This window comes from Chenopodium album, chromosome 17, assembly GCF_948465745.1.
Source record: "Chenopodium album chromosome 17, dcCheAlbu1.1, whole genome shotgun sequence".
Classification (NCBI taxonomy): domain Eukaryota; kingdom Viridiplantae; phylum Streptophyta; class Magnoliopsida; order Caryophyllales; family Amaranthaceae; genus Chenopodium; species Chenopodium album.
Genome location: NC_137850.1, coordinates 46,310,084 through 46,325,087, shown reverse-complemented (window position 1 = coordinate 46,325,087; position 15,004 = coordinate 46,310,084). Strand labels below are relative to the sequence as shown.

The window sequence follows — 15,004 nt, the reverse complement described above, 5'->3', positions numbered from 1 at the left end:
ATTAAAAAATTATTTGTTCTATTAGCAAGATGTTTAGCTACTAAAATAGAATAAAAGATCAACGGTAGTATTGAGAAACATTAGTAAATGACAAGTGTGAAATATATTCTTCTCATTTTTGAGATAAGCATTCTAGTAATTTGTAGAACTTAGAAAGGCTCTATCTACAAATCTACAATCTCAAGTAGCCTTGGAGTGTTGCCCCATTTTAATATGTTACGTTGAGAACATAGATGACACCAAATATGTACTAATTTACATGGTGAAACTCACATTTGAAGGAGATTTGTTGGGGGTGTACACATCAGTCAAACTCACATGAATTGGCATTCCAAAAAAAAAAAAAAAAAAAGGCACAAATTATGCTTTTAAAGCTCAAATCAATCCCAAATTCTTTTTTATTTGACAATTACTAGCTCTACAGAAAACTTATAATACTTCCTCCATTTCTTTTTATTTGACAATTACTTTTACCACCACATTTGCCAATGTACAAATCCAATAATAGATATTTCTAATTACCAATGAATAAAAATTATAAGACGTTGATATCATAAAATATACATTGAAAGGGTTATTCAAGATCTCACGTGATTATATTGTGTCATATATATATAAATCACAAATAGTAATAAAAATAGAGTTTGTGAAAAATGTCAAAAATTATTACGCGTTTGACTAAAAACAGCTCATAAAAATTAATCTAAGGCCTTCAAGTAACAAGACCCAATGTCTAATTTAAAGCCCAATCCAAAACATTGAGAAGGCCCATAACTAAATTAAGTTTTTTACGATTTTCGTTTCCAGCCACTAGGCTCACTAACTAACTGACTAGTGAAGCAAGGAACCAATATTTTCTCTTTTTTTACAACACTTTTATTCTCTTTTATTTTTTCCTCTTACCTTTCAATTTCTCTTCAAATTTTAATTATGCAAACGCTGCTTTTACCGGCGGCTCGCTCCGGCGTTCCGCCGCCGTCTCCGGCGGTGACAAAGGCAGCGCATTTACACCGGCGAATACCAGTCTCTACTCGCTTTCTCTCTCCTCCTTCGTCATCATCGTCTTCTTCCTTCCTTTCTCTCTCCTCAACAAATTCGATAAAAATGGTGCATTGGCTTCCTCTAATGGCGTCGTCTCCTGTTTCCACTGGTTTCTCTTCTCCCGTTGATGAGTCTGATCAGGTTAAACTAGCTCAGGTGAGTTAACTCGCTATTATTTAACTCATTTTTGGCTCTTATTCATGAAATTTTTGTGAGTGATTCTAGGTTTTGAATTCAGTGTAAAATGCTGAAGATTTTCACTAATTTTGTGTTTATATGAGTGATGCGTGCATATTACGCCTCTAAATTGCTGAATTCAATGTCAAATTATCGCTTATATAATTGTTTATGTAGCTTAATTAGACATTGGATTTGAAATTCTTGTCAAATTCCAAAGTTTTTGCAGTTGAGAATTACATGTATATGGCTTAAACCCTAATCTGATTGTAATTGTGAAATTTGGACTCAAACAGTCTAAATTTGATCAAACGAAGTGGAATTGTACCTTGTAATTATGAGGCAAACTAGAATAGGAGCTGTTAAATGTAGATTTGTGATGTGAAATGGAATTACTGCTTATCTAAGGATTGTTATGGCGAAATTCAGACTCAAATGTTTTGGTCTTTGAGCCTATGATGATGCTCATTACTGAAATTTGTTTGACATAGTAAGAACAGAACCTTTCTTTTTGTAGATTTGACTATTAGTCGAGTTCTGTATTTAGTTTATAGCTTTTGATGTTAGGTTAGGAATTAAAAAGGCAGTCAATCAACATTGCTTTCAGAATGTCAAATTAAAGTTCAACGGCGATTGAGGATTGTTGATTTGTGATCAAGATTGCTTTTAAGTAATGTGAATCTATGAGTTCATCTTCCTCCCCAACCCTTGGGTTTTACATGTTTGCCTATCATCAATTGTGGCATTTGCAACGTTAGGAATTAGGGGGACAGAACACAGAAGTCATATAACTATGGAAATGCATGAATATTTTTAGAATATGCTACCATGGTTGCTCATTAACCTATAGTAATAATCTCTGCTTTTGTGACATGCCTATGCCTTTTCTGTTTTTTACATTTTTTATGTTTGCATTTTGGCACAGGTGGCTAAAAGACTAGAGAAAACAGCGAGATATTTCAAAAGGTTGGGCTCATTCGGGTTTTGGGGACAGCTAATATGCACCATCGTTTCTGCTGTGATTCTTTCATTTTCCGTTGTAGTCACTGGGAAGATCACTTCACCTGTTACATTCTATGCTACTGCGGGTGGAATTGCTGCCGCATTTATTTCTGTTTTTTGGTCATTTGGTTATCTTCGGCTATCAGAGAAACTTCGTAAATCAGCAAATGACCCTTCAAAGGTAGGACCAGAGAGAAAACTACTGGTTTGTTGCTATGGGCATTTTCCGCTCTTGGCCGTCGCTCTTATTACTATGCATTTAACTTAAATTGTCTTGCATAAGCATCTGAATTTTAATTGAGAGAATAGAATAGGATGCCCAAATCCTGCTTCCCCTTTCCACATTAATATACAATAACACAATATGCGATATACATATAATAGAAAGCCTAGGCTCAGTTATAGTCTCATAATCTCATATTGTGAAATGCACTATCTTGGTCCTGAACTTTGTATGTACCAGGTTTACTATCTCATCAATTTTCCTTGACCACTGGGTAGTGAGTAGTGACAGTGTAAGCAATATTATTGTCTTTACATAGTTCTTTCATGGTTTCTCTGTAGTTTCATCATTCTTGTAGACATGTAGTACGTGTGCATAAAATCCTTTTGGTTTTTGCCTTACAGATGCAATCAAATCATGGTGTAAATGTATCATTATCTGTTGTTTGTCATCTATTTTCACATCTTTGAGTGCAATATTAATAAAATAATTGTTATTTGCTCTTGACTTAGCTTGGAATTTGACTGCAGTTCATATGAAGTGAGAAACTCCTCAATATTCTTGAATCTGTGGATTTTTCTACTCCTAGTCTTTAATTAATGCTTTGTGCTTCCCATGCATTGACAATTACTTAACTCTTTTTTGTTTATAAAATCCTTTATCTTTTATCTTAATCGTCTTTTTATATGTAAATCTCTCATTTTCCTACTTCTTAAACCTTTCCAAGATACTTTGTGTTGTTTGATTTGATTATTGACTAGTGAACTACTATTTTAGTCTGATATTTTGGTCAAAGTAAATTTTAAATATTTTCTTACTATTTCAGGCTCCCCCACGTGCTGATGTTGTCAGAAGTCTGAAAAATGGAATCACTGTGAATCTCCTTGGTATGGGTTCTGCTATATTGGGAATGCAAGCCACTGTAGGATTACTTGTTGCCAAGGCTCTCACTACATCTGCAAATCCTTACTATCAGGGTGTAGCCCCTGGGTCGAGCCCTGTTCTTGCTCTGGACGTATTCTTGGTCCAGGTATATATCTTTGGAACATATAATTGAGCCACTCAGATGCAGATAACGTCTAGTGATAATATGTTCACTCTGATTTCACAATCCCCGCCAAAATGCAAGATAACATACCCTAGTCCCTGGGATCTGTCAAAGTGTCCGGTGTTATTCCACCGTTTTCAGGCTTTGATTAGAGTTAATGCACTTGAACAAAAAAATGGTAGTTATTTAATTAGCATACAAAAATGATAAATATTGCATAATATTAAAGTGACAGAATTACTGAATACATTTTAAGGAGTAGAGGGAGTAAAAGGAAGATCTAGAAAGTGTCCCATTTTTATTTTTTTGGCTGTATCTTCTTGTTTAAAATTAAGATTGTCATAGGGAAAACAAAGTTAACGCTAACGAAACATGCTGACCATGCAGTTCAATTCTCACACATTCCTTCCCCCTACTTTTCCCTAAACTAAAAGATGGAACTGAAATTTAGGTAGTGAGAATATATAGCAGAAATGTTTACCTACAATTACTCACTTGATCATCTCTCTTACAGGCATCAGCTAACACTATACTGTCTCATTTCTTCGGTCTTGTTTCCTCCTTGGAATTGTTGCGGTCAGTGACATTGCCTACTGGATCTGCTCCTACTGCCAAGATGGCTTAGACTTTTCTTTTTTGGGTATGTGCTTCATTTCATCTGTGCACAAGAGAAGGTTCTTGATGATGTTTTCATCAATGTCACAAACAAATGTTTGCTGATGAATCTTGTATTCCTTCCTGTTGATAGTTGTGTTTGAACTACTGTGTCAATAACTGGTGTAATAAAACAAAAAGGTTAGGAAGCTAAGAACTTCAAGAGTATTTTGCTCAATTTTCACTAATATAATGGAATTTATATATTTTGCTCGACTTCCACTGATATTATGGAATTCATATATTCTGCTTAGCAGCATTAACTGCAGGAATGGAGGAGCTACTACTCTCTGGGTTACAAGTACAGCTCATTCAACTATTATCTTGCAACAATTTTTCAGTCTTAATTATCTTTATTCCTCCTAATTCTATTGATATAAATTTTCCCAAATTTTGGATATCCGATATCCAATCCATGCACACCCCTGGCTGCCATGGTAGAAGGAAGAGGAAGATTATGGTTTTTGTAAAAAAAAAAAATATTATGTATATATATTTGCAGAACTTTTATAGCAATATGTAAAATAAGGTCGCAGGAGATGAACTATTTAATAACACAAGGTTATACAATCAAACCTTAATTTCCACTGAATGGAATTTTGCAAAACACAAGGTAAATATAATAGGGCTAATTTGTATGTAAAACAACCTTTGGTTTTATTTTCTAAATTGCAACATTTTGTATTTTACGCCTCTCCCAGTCTTTCCCCTCCAAAAAAAAATGTGTTGTCTAACAATACACGTAATTATATTTGTATAGCGTGTATATCAGAATGCTAGATTAATCCCAAAAATGAATGAGAATTGTTTGTGAACACCTGTCCAAACAAAATGTGGAAAGGTATCATTAAGGGCCTGTTCATATTTACTTAATTTCAGTTCAGCTCCAATCAGTTCAGTTCAGTTCAGTTCCAATCAGTTCAGTTCAGTTCAGTTCCAATCAGTTCAGTTCAGTTCAGCTCTTAATTTCCCTCTCACATAAAATATTCATTTCAGCTCAATTCAGTTCAGTTCAGTTCAGTTCCAATCAGTTCAGTTCAGTTCAGCTCCAATCAGTTCAGTTCAGTTCAGTTCAGCTCAGTAAATATGAACAGGCCCTAAGTCCTATTATAGCTTGCTAAAATTACATGGGCACACATTTCCATCAAAAAAAAAAGTTAGCACACATTTTCAGCTATTAATCTATATTTTCACCAAGAAAAGAGCTCAACCATTTCCAGCTTCATGTAGTCTTGATCACTGAAAAAATACAAAGGAAAACTAATGCTGATGATTTTACAGTAATGTGTGCCTATTTCTCCATCAGAAAAAGTGATGATCTCCAATTCACCACCTAGAACATATCTTACACTCTTTCTCAGTTCTGGAAGAAGCGCCGTAAAGCCAATCGATCTCCAACTACAAAATTTACCCACTCCTTAAAACCTTGTAAAGAAAAAGTCAAGTCACTCAAACCAAATCCCAGCTACGACCAATGTGAACATCAATCTAGGACATTGTGTTACTAGACAAGTGTAGTATGCACAGCTCGAACATCCTCTTGAATTTTATCTGAAAAATACATCAGATAATAGGTGAACACAATGGCCAAGCAAAAAGAGAATCTTCGTGCAATAGAGTAAACCAGATATGCTCAAATTTGATGTAAAATGAAAAGACTAATGACACATCAGAAGTAACTTTAGTGAACAGAATGAGTTTATATAGTTCAATGCTCCAATCATGGGATTACCAGTTTATAAGTTCTAGGCTCCCATCAGAAGCACCAACTTTAAATCTTTAACACCGTAATTCATAACTACATTCTAATAAACAGATCCACAAGAGCGAATCAAAGTGCCAATATACAATGGAAATGTTGCACAAGATCGATGCAGACCACCCAGATAAATTCCTTTCCTTGATGTGATTAGTTAGTAAAGAAGATTTATCAAGGCGAGTAAAATACTATAAACATGTGTAGGTCCAGCATCCGAAGTCTCATCCCCCCTCCCGTCCGATCATACAAGATTGAAACAGTGTGAACTGAAACCGCTGACTTATTTACAATGGCATCAACTAAAATAAGAAAAAGCAGGTTATAGTCGAGGAATCATCCTCTTCTATAAGCACACAAAAAGCTATCATCCACGTCTCCTCTTTTTTTTTTTTTTTTTTTTTTTTGACACACACGTCTCCTCTATAAAGCAACATTGTCATGGCATACTAAGATGAAAGAGTCTCCACATCCTTTCTCAAGACTCCTCTTCTCAACAATGATGCCGCTCAGTAATTTTCATCCATGTCCCCCTTTTATAAAGCAACGTTCCTATGCCATAGTCTCATAATTAAATAGGGCTGTCATCATCAGTCCCACACTCCCACCCATATATCATCAGACAGTCACTATCACTTGACTACAAAAAGGTACACTATCAAGCCCTCCATCACTAGGGCTTGCAAAAGATTGGATTCGTAGGAAACTTTCAAAAGAGGTTTTTTAGAGGTTACATGCATTTCACTCAAGTGCTATCCCATAATCTCTTAAAAAAAAAAAAAACCTTTCAAAAAGAATCAATAGTGCTAAATGACCATCCTCTCCCTTACCTCAATTGGGGGAAAAAAAATATTATTTCTTCACATATGTTAACAATATCCATTAGATAATAACTTAGTCTCACATTAAAAACTTCATGAAAGATGTTAGATGTATCATGCAAGATCAAAGTTTACAAAGCTCCAGACTGATAAATATGTTTTCAGATGGAGGAGTGACTTAATGGAAAAGAAACCTTACCCTCACAAAGTCAAAACCAGCCAAAAATAAATAAATAAATATAGAAGAGACAATTGAGTACATCTTTTCCCTTTCCTAAACAAACAAAAAAAAACACTTCATATCACTAGTAGAGAAAAAACTAAATGTCAGTTTAAAGCTTCTCACAATTGCTAGCTTTATATCATAATACAGCAGAATGATACAGTTAAGTCAGGTATTAAATGCATTTGCAACTTGCAACTGCCATATTATTGCCATAATCAACAAGATATCACACTGAGATAAGGTAACTAATCAATTTTAGAGCAGGTACAGAGCATAATTTGATCAAAATATCCACACCATGATATTATCAGATCATTTTTTATAAAACAGGACTGCACCAAATCAATCTAAACTTCACTTATACCTAAAACAGGAAATTATAAGGTAAATTATATAGAACCAGAATTACAGAAAAAACACTCGCATCCACATCAAATGGTCCAGTCTACAACAAGTAGCTCCTTATTCCATTACATGTAGCTGGATGGAAAAAGAAATAAAGACAACAATACACACAATGATCAAAGGAAAATTTCTCAACACTACAGCCTTGAAGCACAAAATAACTGGAGTAAATGGTGTACAACACATAACTCCTAAATCCATTCAATTTGTTAAATTATGCCTTGAATTCATACAATCCCCCCCTTCCCCCCCGCGCCACACACACACACACACACACAAAACCCATCCTTCACTTTTGAGCTACGATTTCCTATTCGGGCCTATTTTGGGGCTAATTTTGTTTCTGTTTTGGGGTACGAGTAACATATAAACTCCCAAGGTCATTATTAACAAGCCTCTGGATGAAGTTAAGACAGTATTAGTATCCATGTGTTCTTTAATGTTGTTTATCATTAGTCTTTCTTACATTAGTTACAATACAATTACTGAAAAAGATATTATAATTTTCAAAGCCCTCTCTGTTGAATCCATTCAAGCAAATCTACACATCTTTGGGATAGTGGCATACCAATTAAGATTTCTACTAGATTTTACACCTATGGCATAAACAAACCACATAAACACAAACCTAAAATATCAATATCAGAAGTAAATGTTAGCACAACTTCCCCCTTGTTAGAGAAGGACTAATGGAAAAGGAAAAGTATACATTACTAATTAAGGTTCACCAGAGGAACATATCTCCCTACCCCAAAATACCAGAGCAAATATACAATGAAATTTTCAGGCTTCACATACAGTGCAGTATAAGCTTGGAACAAACATAATCCGCGATTCTTTAGAAATAACAGCATTGTGTGGAGAGGAAACTACAACTACACCAAAGGAAAACTTGCACATGATGTATGTATGCCCAGGATGAAATCTATTTCAATTCCAAAACCCAATATTCTCAATTCAATGCTTTGACACTAATGTCATGCTATGGCTAAGTAAGTCACTCACCTAAGATCACAAGGAACATCAACATAAAAATGTAAACATTGATTTCAAAGGCCAAAAAACTTACACATAACCCCAGCACATACCATCATAATAAGAAGAAAATACTAAAGATGCATTTTCCAATTCAAAAGCTATACCAAGTAAAGTAATCAGGAAAGAAGATTACCACTTCAGCCTACTGAGTCTTCTTCTTTTTCTTGTACAATGACACTGGGATCTTTCTTAAAACAGTTGCATCAACCTTTCTGTAACCAGCGTCGAGTAGTCTACATGCTACATTCATCTTTTCATCAACCTGGCTCTGGTATTTTTCATACAACACTGGCACCGATAGAGCAAGAAGGAATCCTACCCAATTTATCGAATCAAACATCAATATTAATACACAGTGATACCCATAAGCCAAGAGCAGCACGCAAAAAAGCAGTGAAAAGCGTGATCATATAAAAGCACTCACCAATATAGACAAATGTGACGAAATTGCACAAACTACCAATGTATGAAATCAACCACAACAATGCTGCAACCTAAACACAAAATTCAGAATAAATAAGACTAATTATGAACAAATTCCAAACAGAACACACAAATTCCCATCACATAAAGTCACAAAACCTGAATAAGAACCCTCAAATTCCCACAAACAGCAATCTCATGAGCAACAGCCAATGCACGATTAAGCCAAACTCGAATCACATCAGCCGCCTGCTCGATCGACTTATCCGATACTTCCAAATCAGGGACAGGTGGAAGAGGTCTAGTTCATCAATCACAACAAACAAATTCACCACATTTCAATTTCAACCAACATCAAAGAAATCATCAAAACTTAAAACCAAAGAAAATCAATTACCTATTGAGAAGAGAAGCAGATTTCGCCCAGAAAAAGAGGATAGCAACAAGAAGCAAAAGCACATTAGCGACGAAAGTTAAAGGATTATAACCAGCACGTTCAAAGAGAAGCCATAATGATGTTGATGAGACTAGCAACAAAATACTTCCGAAACGTTTTCTCCATAATAGCACGTCTGCAACTGAAAATTACATCAAAATTCATCAAATTTGCGTCAAGAAATCAGCAAGAATGATCGAAATTGCAGAGATCAAACGAAATTGGATGAAAAATTGAGGAGAGAGAAAGAGTACCATAACCAGCACCGAGAGTTTGATGAACAGAAATGCGACGATTAGTGTGAGAATCGCCCATTATATGATTGCTAGGGTTTGTGGATTCTCCGATTCTTTGAAGAATTAGGGTTTCTGATTCGAGATTCTTAGGAGAGAGAGAGAGAGAGAGAGAGAGAAATTGGATATTAGGGAAAGCAGTTGAGATAGAAATGAAAATTGAAATGGTGACGACAATTTTACGTTACTCGTAGGATATTGAAAATAGAGGGAATATTCATACAATTTGTTGCTACCGGAAATGACAAAATATTGTTGTCCAAAAAACGTATTTGATTGTCAAAAAAAAAATACTCTGTATGTGATTATATATAGGGGTGTCAAAATTAAAAACTTACTTGATCCGAATGTTTACATTTAAATTTAATGTGGAACCAACCCGAAGTTAACTCGAAATTGATTTTATTGTATACCCGGTAAATTAAAATTCAAACCCAACCTGACATCGATTCATTGTATATCCGAAACTAATAAAACCCGATAATTCAAGACCTGAGTTCAATTTAACCCGAAACCATCTATACCCACACAAATACCTCATTTTACCCGAACTAAATTTACTTGATCCAAAACTATCCATGACTCTATTAAGCCCGACCCAAAACTTATTAGTTAATTAGTTATCAACTTATTGATTATAATAAAGACCAAGTGGGTTTTAAATATAAAGTGTACTTAATGGGGTTGATAGGATTGAAAGATAATTTATATACTTGAATAGAAAATAGCTCAAAAATGAGTTATAAATTACATGACTGATTCAAAGTGAGATCTAATCGAAACTAAATTGATTTGAACTGAGATCTAACCGAATCCGAAATAACATGATCCAAAGTCTATTAATTCCGTTTTGACCCAAATAAACCTAATTAAATCCGAATCCGAGCTCACCTGAACTCAATATGACTCGATTCAAATTTAACTTGACCCAAATTCGATTTGTACCTGACCATACTTGTACCCACCTTTGACTCGAATATAATTAAGCTTGACTCGACTTGATTTGGTTTGTTAGGATAAAATGACCCGTCATAACTCGACCCAAACACCCCGACCCATCGTGAGTCAACCCAAACTCCATTGGGGTACACGATTTGTGACCTTTACTTATATACTCCATAATCATAGTTTTTTTTTTTTTAATATATTCTTATTGACATTTTTTTTTTTGCGTATAGACAAAAATATAAATTGTACAATGAGTAAATAATATAGATGGAATATGTATAATGATGAAATTACACTAGTAGTCCAATCGGTGTTTAATTTTATCATACATTATCAAATAATATCAATGTTAATTTTAAACAAAATAAACCCATAAATTAATAATCACTTAATTACAATGGATTTAACATTTGTTGGTTTCGTCTAAAAATAAAAATAAAAATAAAAATAAAAACATTTGTTGGTGTTTTTTTTTCGGTTGTAAAATACTTCGTATGTGTGAGAGTGAAGCAAGTGTAACTACACATTAGCATCCAAAACTTATTTTTAACTAATTCTGTTTTTTCAACACAATTTGAACTTAAGATAGTAAAGTAAGAGTCTGTTCTGTTCAGCTTAATTTCAGTTCAGCTCCGCTCCAATCAATTCAGTTCCTAATTTCCTTCACTCATAAACAATTCATTTAATTTCTATTTAGTTCAGCTCCAATCAGTTTAGTTGTTTTATTTAAATCGGAATAGGCCCTAAATCATAGCCCTAAACACAGTAATTGTCATAAAGTCTCATCTTCAAACCATTTTACACAGATAAAACATACGAAGTATCAAGTAGAAGTTGATATGATTTCCAAACTTTTTGATCCTTATTAATCCCCTGCTTCACTCTTTTTTGTTAGCTGAATTTCAAAATCTCATTTCAAAGTTAATGGGTGGCTCAGTCATATGGGGCTAAGGCACAACTGTGCACAGCCATGAAACTTTGAATTAAGCAAGTACATAGCGATTAGTCCGTTACATAGCAGTTAGCAAGTAAATGAGGCTTACAACACAGCAATCTATAAAACATACTATTATGCCCAATAACCGCACTATGCAAATACATGTAATTGTATTTGCTCAATCATGAGTATCCAAAAACATGAACTGCTGAGGGTTTGTTCAATATAACCATACTTGGCTCAACCATGCAACTATCAATTTTTAATTTCCATTTGGATGATCTCAGAGTTAGCAAGGACAGCAGCGCCATAGTTCAGGACAAATGGAGATCTCTACTTTGCTTCAGCCAATTACAAATTGTGCAATTTTGTGTTATGTGGCAATTGGAGAAAAATCACTGCCGAAGAAAGTCTGCCAAAAGTGCTCAATCATCTCCTGTCTTCTCATCATTATCAGTATCCCCGCTATCATCGGAAACATCCACTTTCTGATGCTCCTCTCCAGCTGTATTGGGTTTGCTTCTCTTCTCCTTCTTTCTCTGCTTCTTTTTTTGGCGTTTTGCACGCTTTTTAGCTGCTTGTTCTTCAGCAGCTTTCAGTCTTTGTTCTCTTCTATATTCGAATTCTGCAACCTCTCTCCTTCTTTGATAGTCAACTTCCATTCTGACAAGCCTGTCTTGCTCTTTCCGCCTCATTTGCCGGTACTGCAATACAAATTTAGCATTCAAACCAGGATAACAAGAATCTGTTTTTGGGTCACAAAAAATAGGAAGGGGGGAATAAACACAAGAACATAAGCGCAGCTTACCTGAAATAGGCCATTGGTCAACCCATATAGATTAATTTATTTATTCAAATACACACCCACAGAGGTAAGATAAACAGGCAGAAATGTAGGAGTCAAGAATGTCAGCTGCACAACTATGCAAAACTGCCATCAATTGGGTTCAACATGTTGACCAATTTTTTAAGGAGCTAGTAAAAGACTAAAAGGTAATGACGAAAACTAACTTGAGGTACTGTGTCTAAGATAAAGAAAATTATGTACTTCAGTTGTAAGGTCCACCCTGATTCCCTCATCCAGATTTTGCATTTTATTCCAATAATGCATGCCAACACAATCACAATCTTAGTTTCAGTTGTTTTGTCTTCAAACAAACACCAAGTAATCACTCATTTCTCAATGGCTCTCCAGCAAATGCATTTTACACATCAGAGGAGCTATAGGATGGGCACATCAAAGAAGAGAATAAAGTAACCATGGCAGTATGGCAATGCCCAAACTCAACCTCATGCTTATACAGTAACCATGACAGCATGGCATTGCCCGTACATGAGAAAAAAAGAACGCCAAATATATTTAACACACAACAGTCAGATTCTTGCAGAATAAACACGTAGTTCAACGATGAATACTAAAACAGTAAAACTTGTAGAAGGTTGTTCAAAGGCACACACAGGCTCTCAGCTAAACATGACAAATATACTAAAGCAAGAGAATATATGGTTCCACCATTCAGCAGCAGTCAAGGTTATTAATTCAAGTCGAGAGTTGCAGTGAAAAGTTTGAAAACAAAAACTTTGATACCTTTAAACCTAAACGACTTATATAAGGGACAAATGAAGCTACAAGAAGAATGTTACACAAAGCAAACAGAAGATGCATTTGTGATCAAACCAGCAAAAGAAGATTCCTCCTTTTCTCCCACCCTAGATTTTCCTATTTGCTAAAACCTTCCAGTGGATAAAGGTTGTAATTATATAAGAAGTATTGCTTATGTATAGAATTATAGTTTTCATTGACAAACTAAATGCACCCATTCCCGGTAATAGAGCCATATGCCTACCTATTACTTCCATCTACAACATCAAGCAATGAAAAAAAAAAACATGATGTTGAACTTGAGCTGTATCATAAACTTCCTCATCACACAAATCATCCATGTCGACCATGTGTCTCCGTTTCCTTATCACTCATGCTCCCAACTGAACCATTTCCATAAACCAAACTATCCACTCCAACTTCCAACTTATAATTCATACCTAGAAAACCGCCCCTTTGCTCAATTTGTTTTGTGATTATAAACTCCTAAGAAATTTCAACAATTGGACATGATCATTTCACTTTCTCTAATTTTTGCAGGAGTCAAGCTCGATTTCAAAAATAAATTACAACCCGAAGTACATTACGCACATAACTTCTTACACAATTAGCAATATCCACAGAAAAAACTCATTAAACAAATAAGCAAAATCACCCTTAAATCACATCACTAGCAAGATTCCACTGTATACCACAATCATCAAAATTTCCCCTTTTCGCTGTTAAACAATAATCCCTAATTTCGACTCAAAAAGATATCAACTTCAACCACTATATTTACTCCCCCAAGTTCTCATAATCTATTGTTATTGCAAATTAAACTGCATTTAGCTACCAAATCACAACTAAATAAATAAAATTAACAACTAAAATTTCCTAAAAACAACATAAAGAGTTATATAAATAAATGAATGAAAATTAAGGGCTTAGGGTTTTAGAGAAAGGAAACCTGATGAAAATCGCCGGAGCCAGAACCAGCAGAACTACCAGAAGTATTACTAACTCGAACAGGAACATTCTCAAGAATACGACGTAGTTTAATCTCAATATCTTCCTCTTCTTCTTTGAAAGGAGCGCGAGTGTACTCCACGATCGCGTTGCTCGTCGACGGCGGCGGTCTAGGCGGCAAAGCGGACATTGTAGACGGCTTATCTTCTACTGCAACTATCTGTAAGTCGCCTTCTAACACCGACCTCGATTGACCCGATGACATTGTTTTGATTCGAAAAATTGAAAGAAATCGGATGGTTGTGTGAGAAATCGAAAGGTATTATGAGAAGATTTTGTGATTAATTGATGATTTTTGAGTGATTTGGGGGTCAAATTGGGTTTAAGTTGTGAATTGAAATCCCTAGAAATTTGATAGGAAATTGCGGCTTTCCGGGAGGAGACGAGTACGGATTATTGACGGAAAGACTATAGAACAGACAAAAAGAAGAGAATCGATTGATCAATGGTTAAAAACGGAGTATGTAAAATAGGATGGGTATGTAAAATACTAAAATGTATACTTCCTCCATTCTTTTATTTTTGCCCCGTTATCATTTATTGGATTATATTAAGAAAATTTTAACGTGGGGGGTGCTAAACGCAACCTAGGTTTACTTGACGTAACCCTTTTTCCCTTATTTTTTAACCCTAATAGAAATATAAAAGTTATCTTTTCTTCTCCTCTTTGAACTTGGTAAAGAATCTAAATAAATTTAATAACTTTGTCACAACAGTACCAAAATCAATTTATAATACTCATTGGGATTACAATGGATGATAATTTTGATATGGAAAATCTTGGAATTAATGTAAGTTTATCAATTTTTAATATTTTTTTTTCGAGTACATTTTGTTCTATACGAGTGAAACAGTTGCTCTATTTCGGTCACATTGTACAAAATAGACACCAACATTTCGCACATATGGAACAAAACAATTTACCCTATTTCGTAAAAATTGAACAAATTATTATACTCTGTTTC

At 34.8% G+C, this 15,004-nt stretch overlaps 3 protein-coding genes across 3 annotated transcripts; 1 reads left to right on the top strand and 2 right to left on the bottom strand.

The window, feature by feature from the left end:
• Nucleotides 1-875: 875 nt before the first annotated feature.
• On the top strand, nucleotides 876-4,361 carry LOC145588234 (protein TIC 21, chloroplastic-like). Its single transcript, XM_081644882.1, has 4 exons — nucleotides 876-1,197; nucleotides 2,144-2,401; nucleotides 3,270-3,473; nucleotides 4,006-4,361. The coding sequence occupies exons 1-4, from the start codon at nucleotides 931-933 to the stop codon at nucleotides 4,114-4,116; spliced, it is 840 nt and encodes a 279-aa protein (XP_081501008.1). The 5' UTR covers nucleotides 876-930; the 3' UTR covers nucleotides 4,117-4,361.
• An 834-nt stretch (nucleotides 4,362-5,195) lies between these two features.
• LOC145588233 (reticulon-like protein B11) lies at nucleotides 5,196-9,673 on the bottom strand. Its single transcript, XM_081644881.1, has 6 exons — nucleotides 9,505-9,673; nucleotides 9,212-9,392; nucleotides 8,974-9,115; nucleotides 8,816-8,885; nucleotides 8,525-8,706; nucleotides 5,196-5,696 (listed from the first exon to the last, which is right to left on the bottom strand). Exons 1-5 carry the CDS (start codon nucleotides 9,563-9,565, stop codon nucleotides 8,534-8,536), a joined length of 627 nt encoding a protein of 208 aa, XP_081501007.1. The 5' UTR covers nucleotides 9,566-9,673; the 3' UTR covers nucleotides 5,196-5,696; nucleotides 8,525-8,533.
• Nucleotides 9,674-11,433: 1,760 nt separating this feature from the next.
• Nucleotides 11,434-14,468, bottom strand: LOC145588231 (uncharacterized). The gene is made up of 2 exons (XM_081644880.1): nucleotides 13,981-14,468; nucleotides 11,434-12,132 (listed from the first exon to the last, which is right to left on the bottom strand). The coding sequence occupies exons 1-2, from the start codon at nucleotides 14,242-14,244 to the stop codon at nucleotides 11,854-11,856; spliced, it is 543 nt and encodes a 180-aa protein (XP_081501006.1). The 5' UTR covers nucleotides 14,245-14,468; the 3' UTR covers nucleotides 11,434-11,853.
• Between the last annotated feature and the right edge of the window lie 536 nt (nucleotides 14,469-15,004).

Bases quoted from the DNA above. Each gene is read 5' to 3' on its own strand.
- LOC145588234 (XM_081644882.1), top strand. From the start codon at position 931: ATGCAAACGCTGCTTTTACCGGCGGCTCGCTCCGGCGTTCCGCCGCCG. The intron at 1,198-2,143 runs GTGAGTTAACTC...ATTTTGGCACAG, and splicing joins ATCAGGTTAAACTAGCTCAG to GTGGCTAAAAGACTAGAGAA. The intron at 3,474-4,005 runs GTATATATCTTT...TCTCTCTTACAG, and splicing joins TGGACGTATTCTTGGTCCAG to GCATCAGCTAACACTATACT.
- LOC145588233 (XM_081644881.1), bottom strand. From the start codon at position 9,565: ATGGGCGATTCTCACACTAATCGTCGCATTTCTGTTCATCAAACTCTC. The intron at 9,393-9,504 runs GTACTCTTTCTC...TGTAATTTTCAG, and splicing joins AACTCTCGGTGCTGGTTATG to TTGCAGACGTGCTATTATGG. The intron at 8,707-8,815 runs GTGAGTGCTTTT...TAAATTGGGTAG, and splicing joins CGTCACATTTGTCTATATTG to GATTCCTTCTTGCTCTATCG.
- LOC145588231 (XM_081644880.1), bottom strand. From the start codon at position 14,244: ATGTCATCGGGTCAATCGAGGTCGGTGTTAGAAGGCGACTTACAGATA. The intron at 12,133-13,980 runs GTTTCCTTTCTC...TTTGTATTGCAG, and splicing joins GCTCCGGCGATTTTCATCAG to TACCGGCAAATGAGGCGGAA.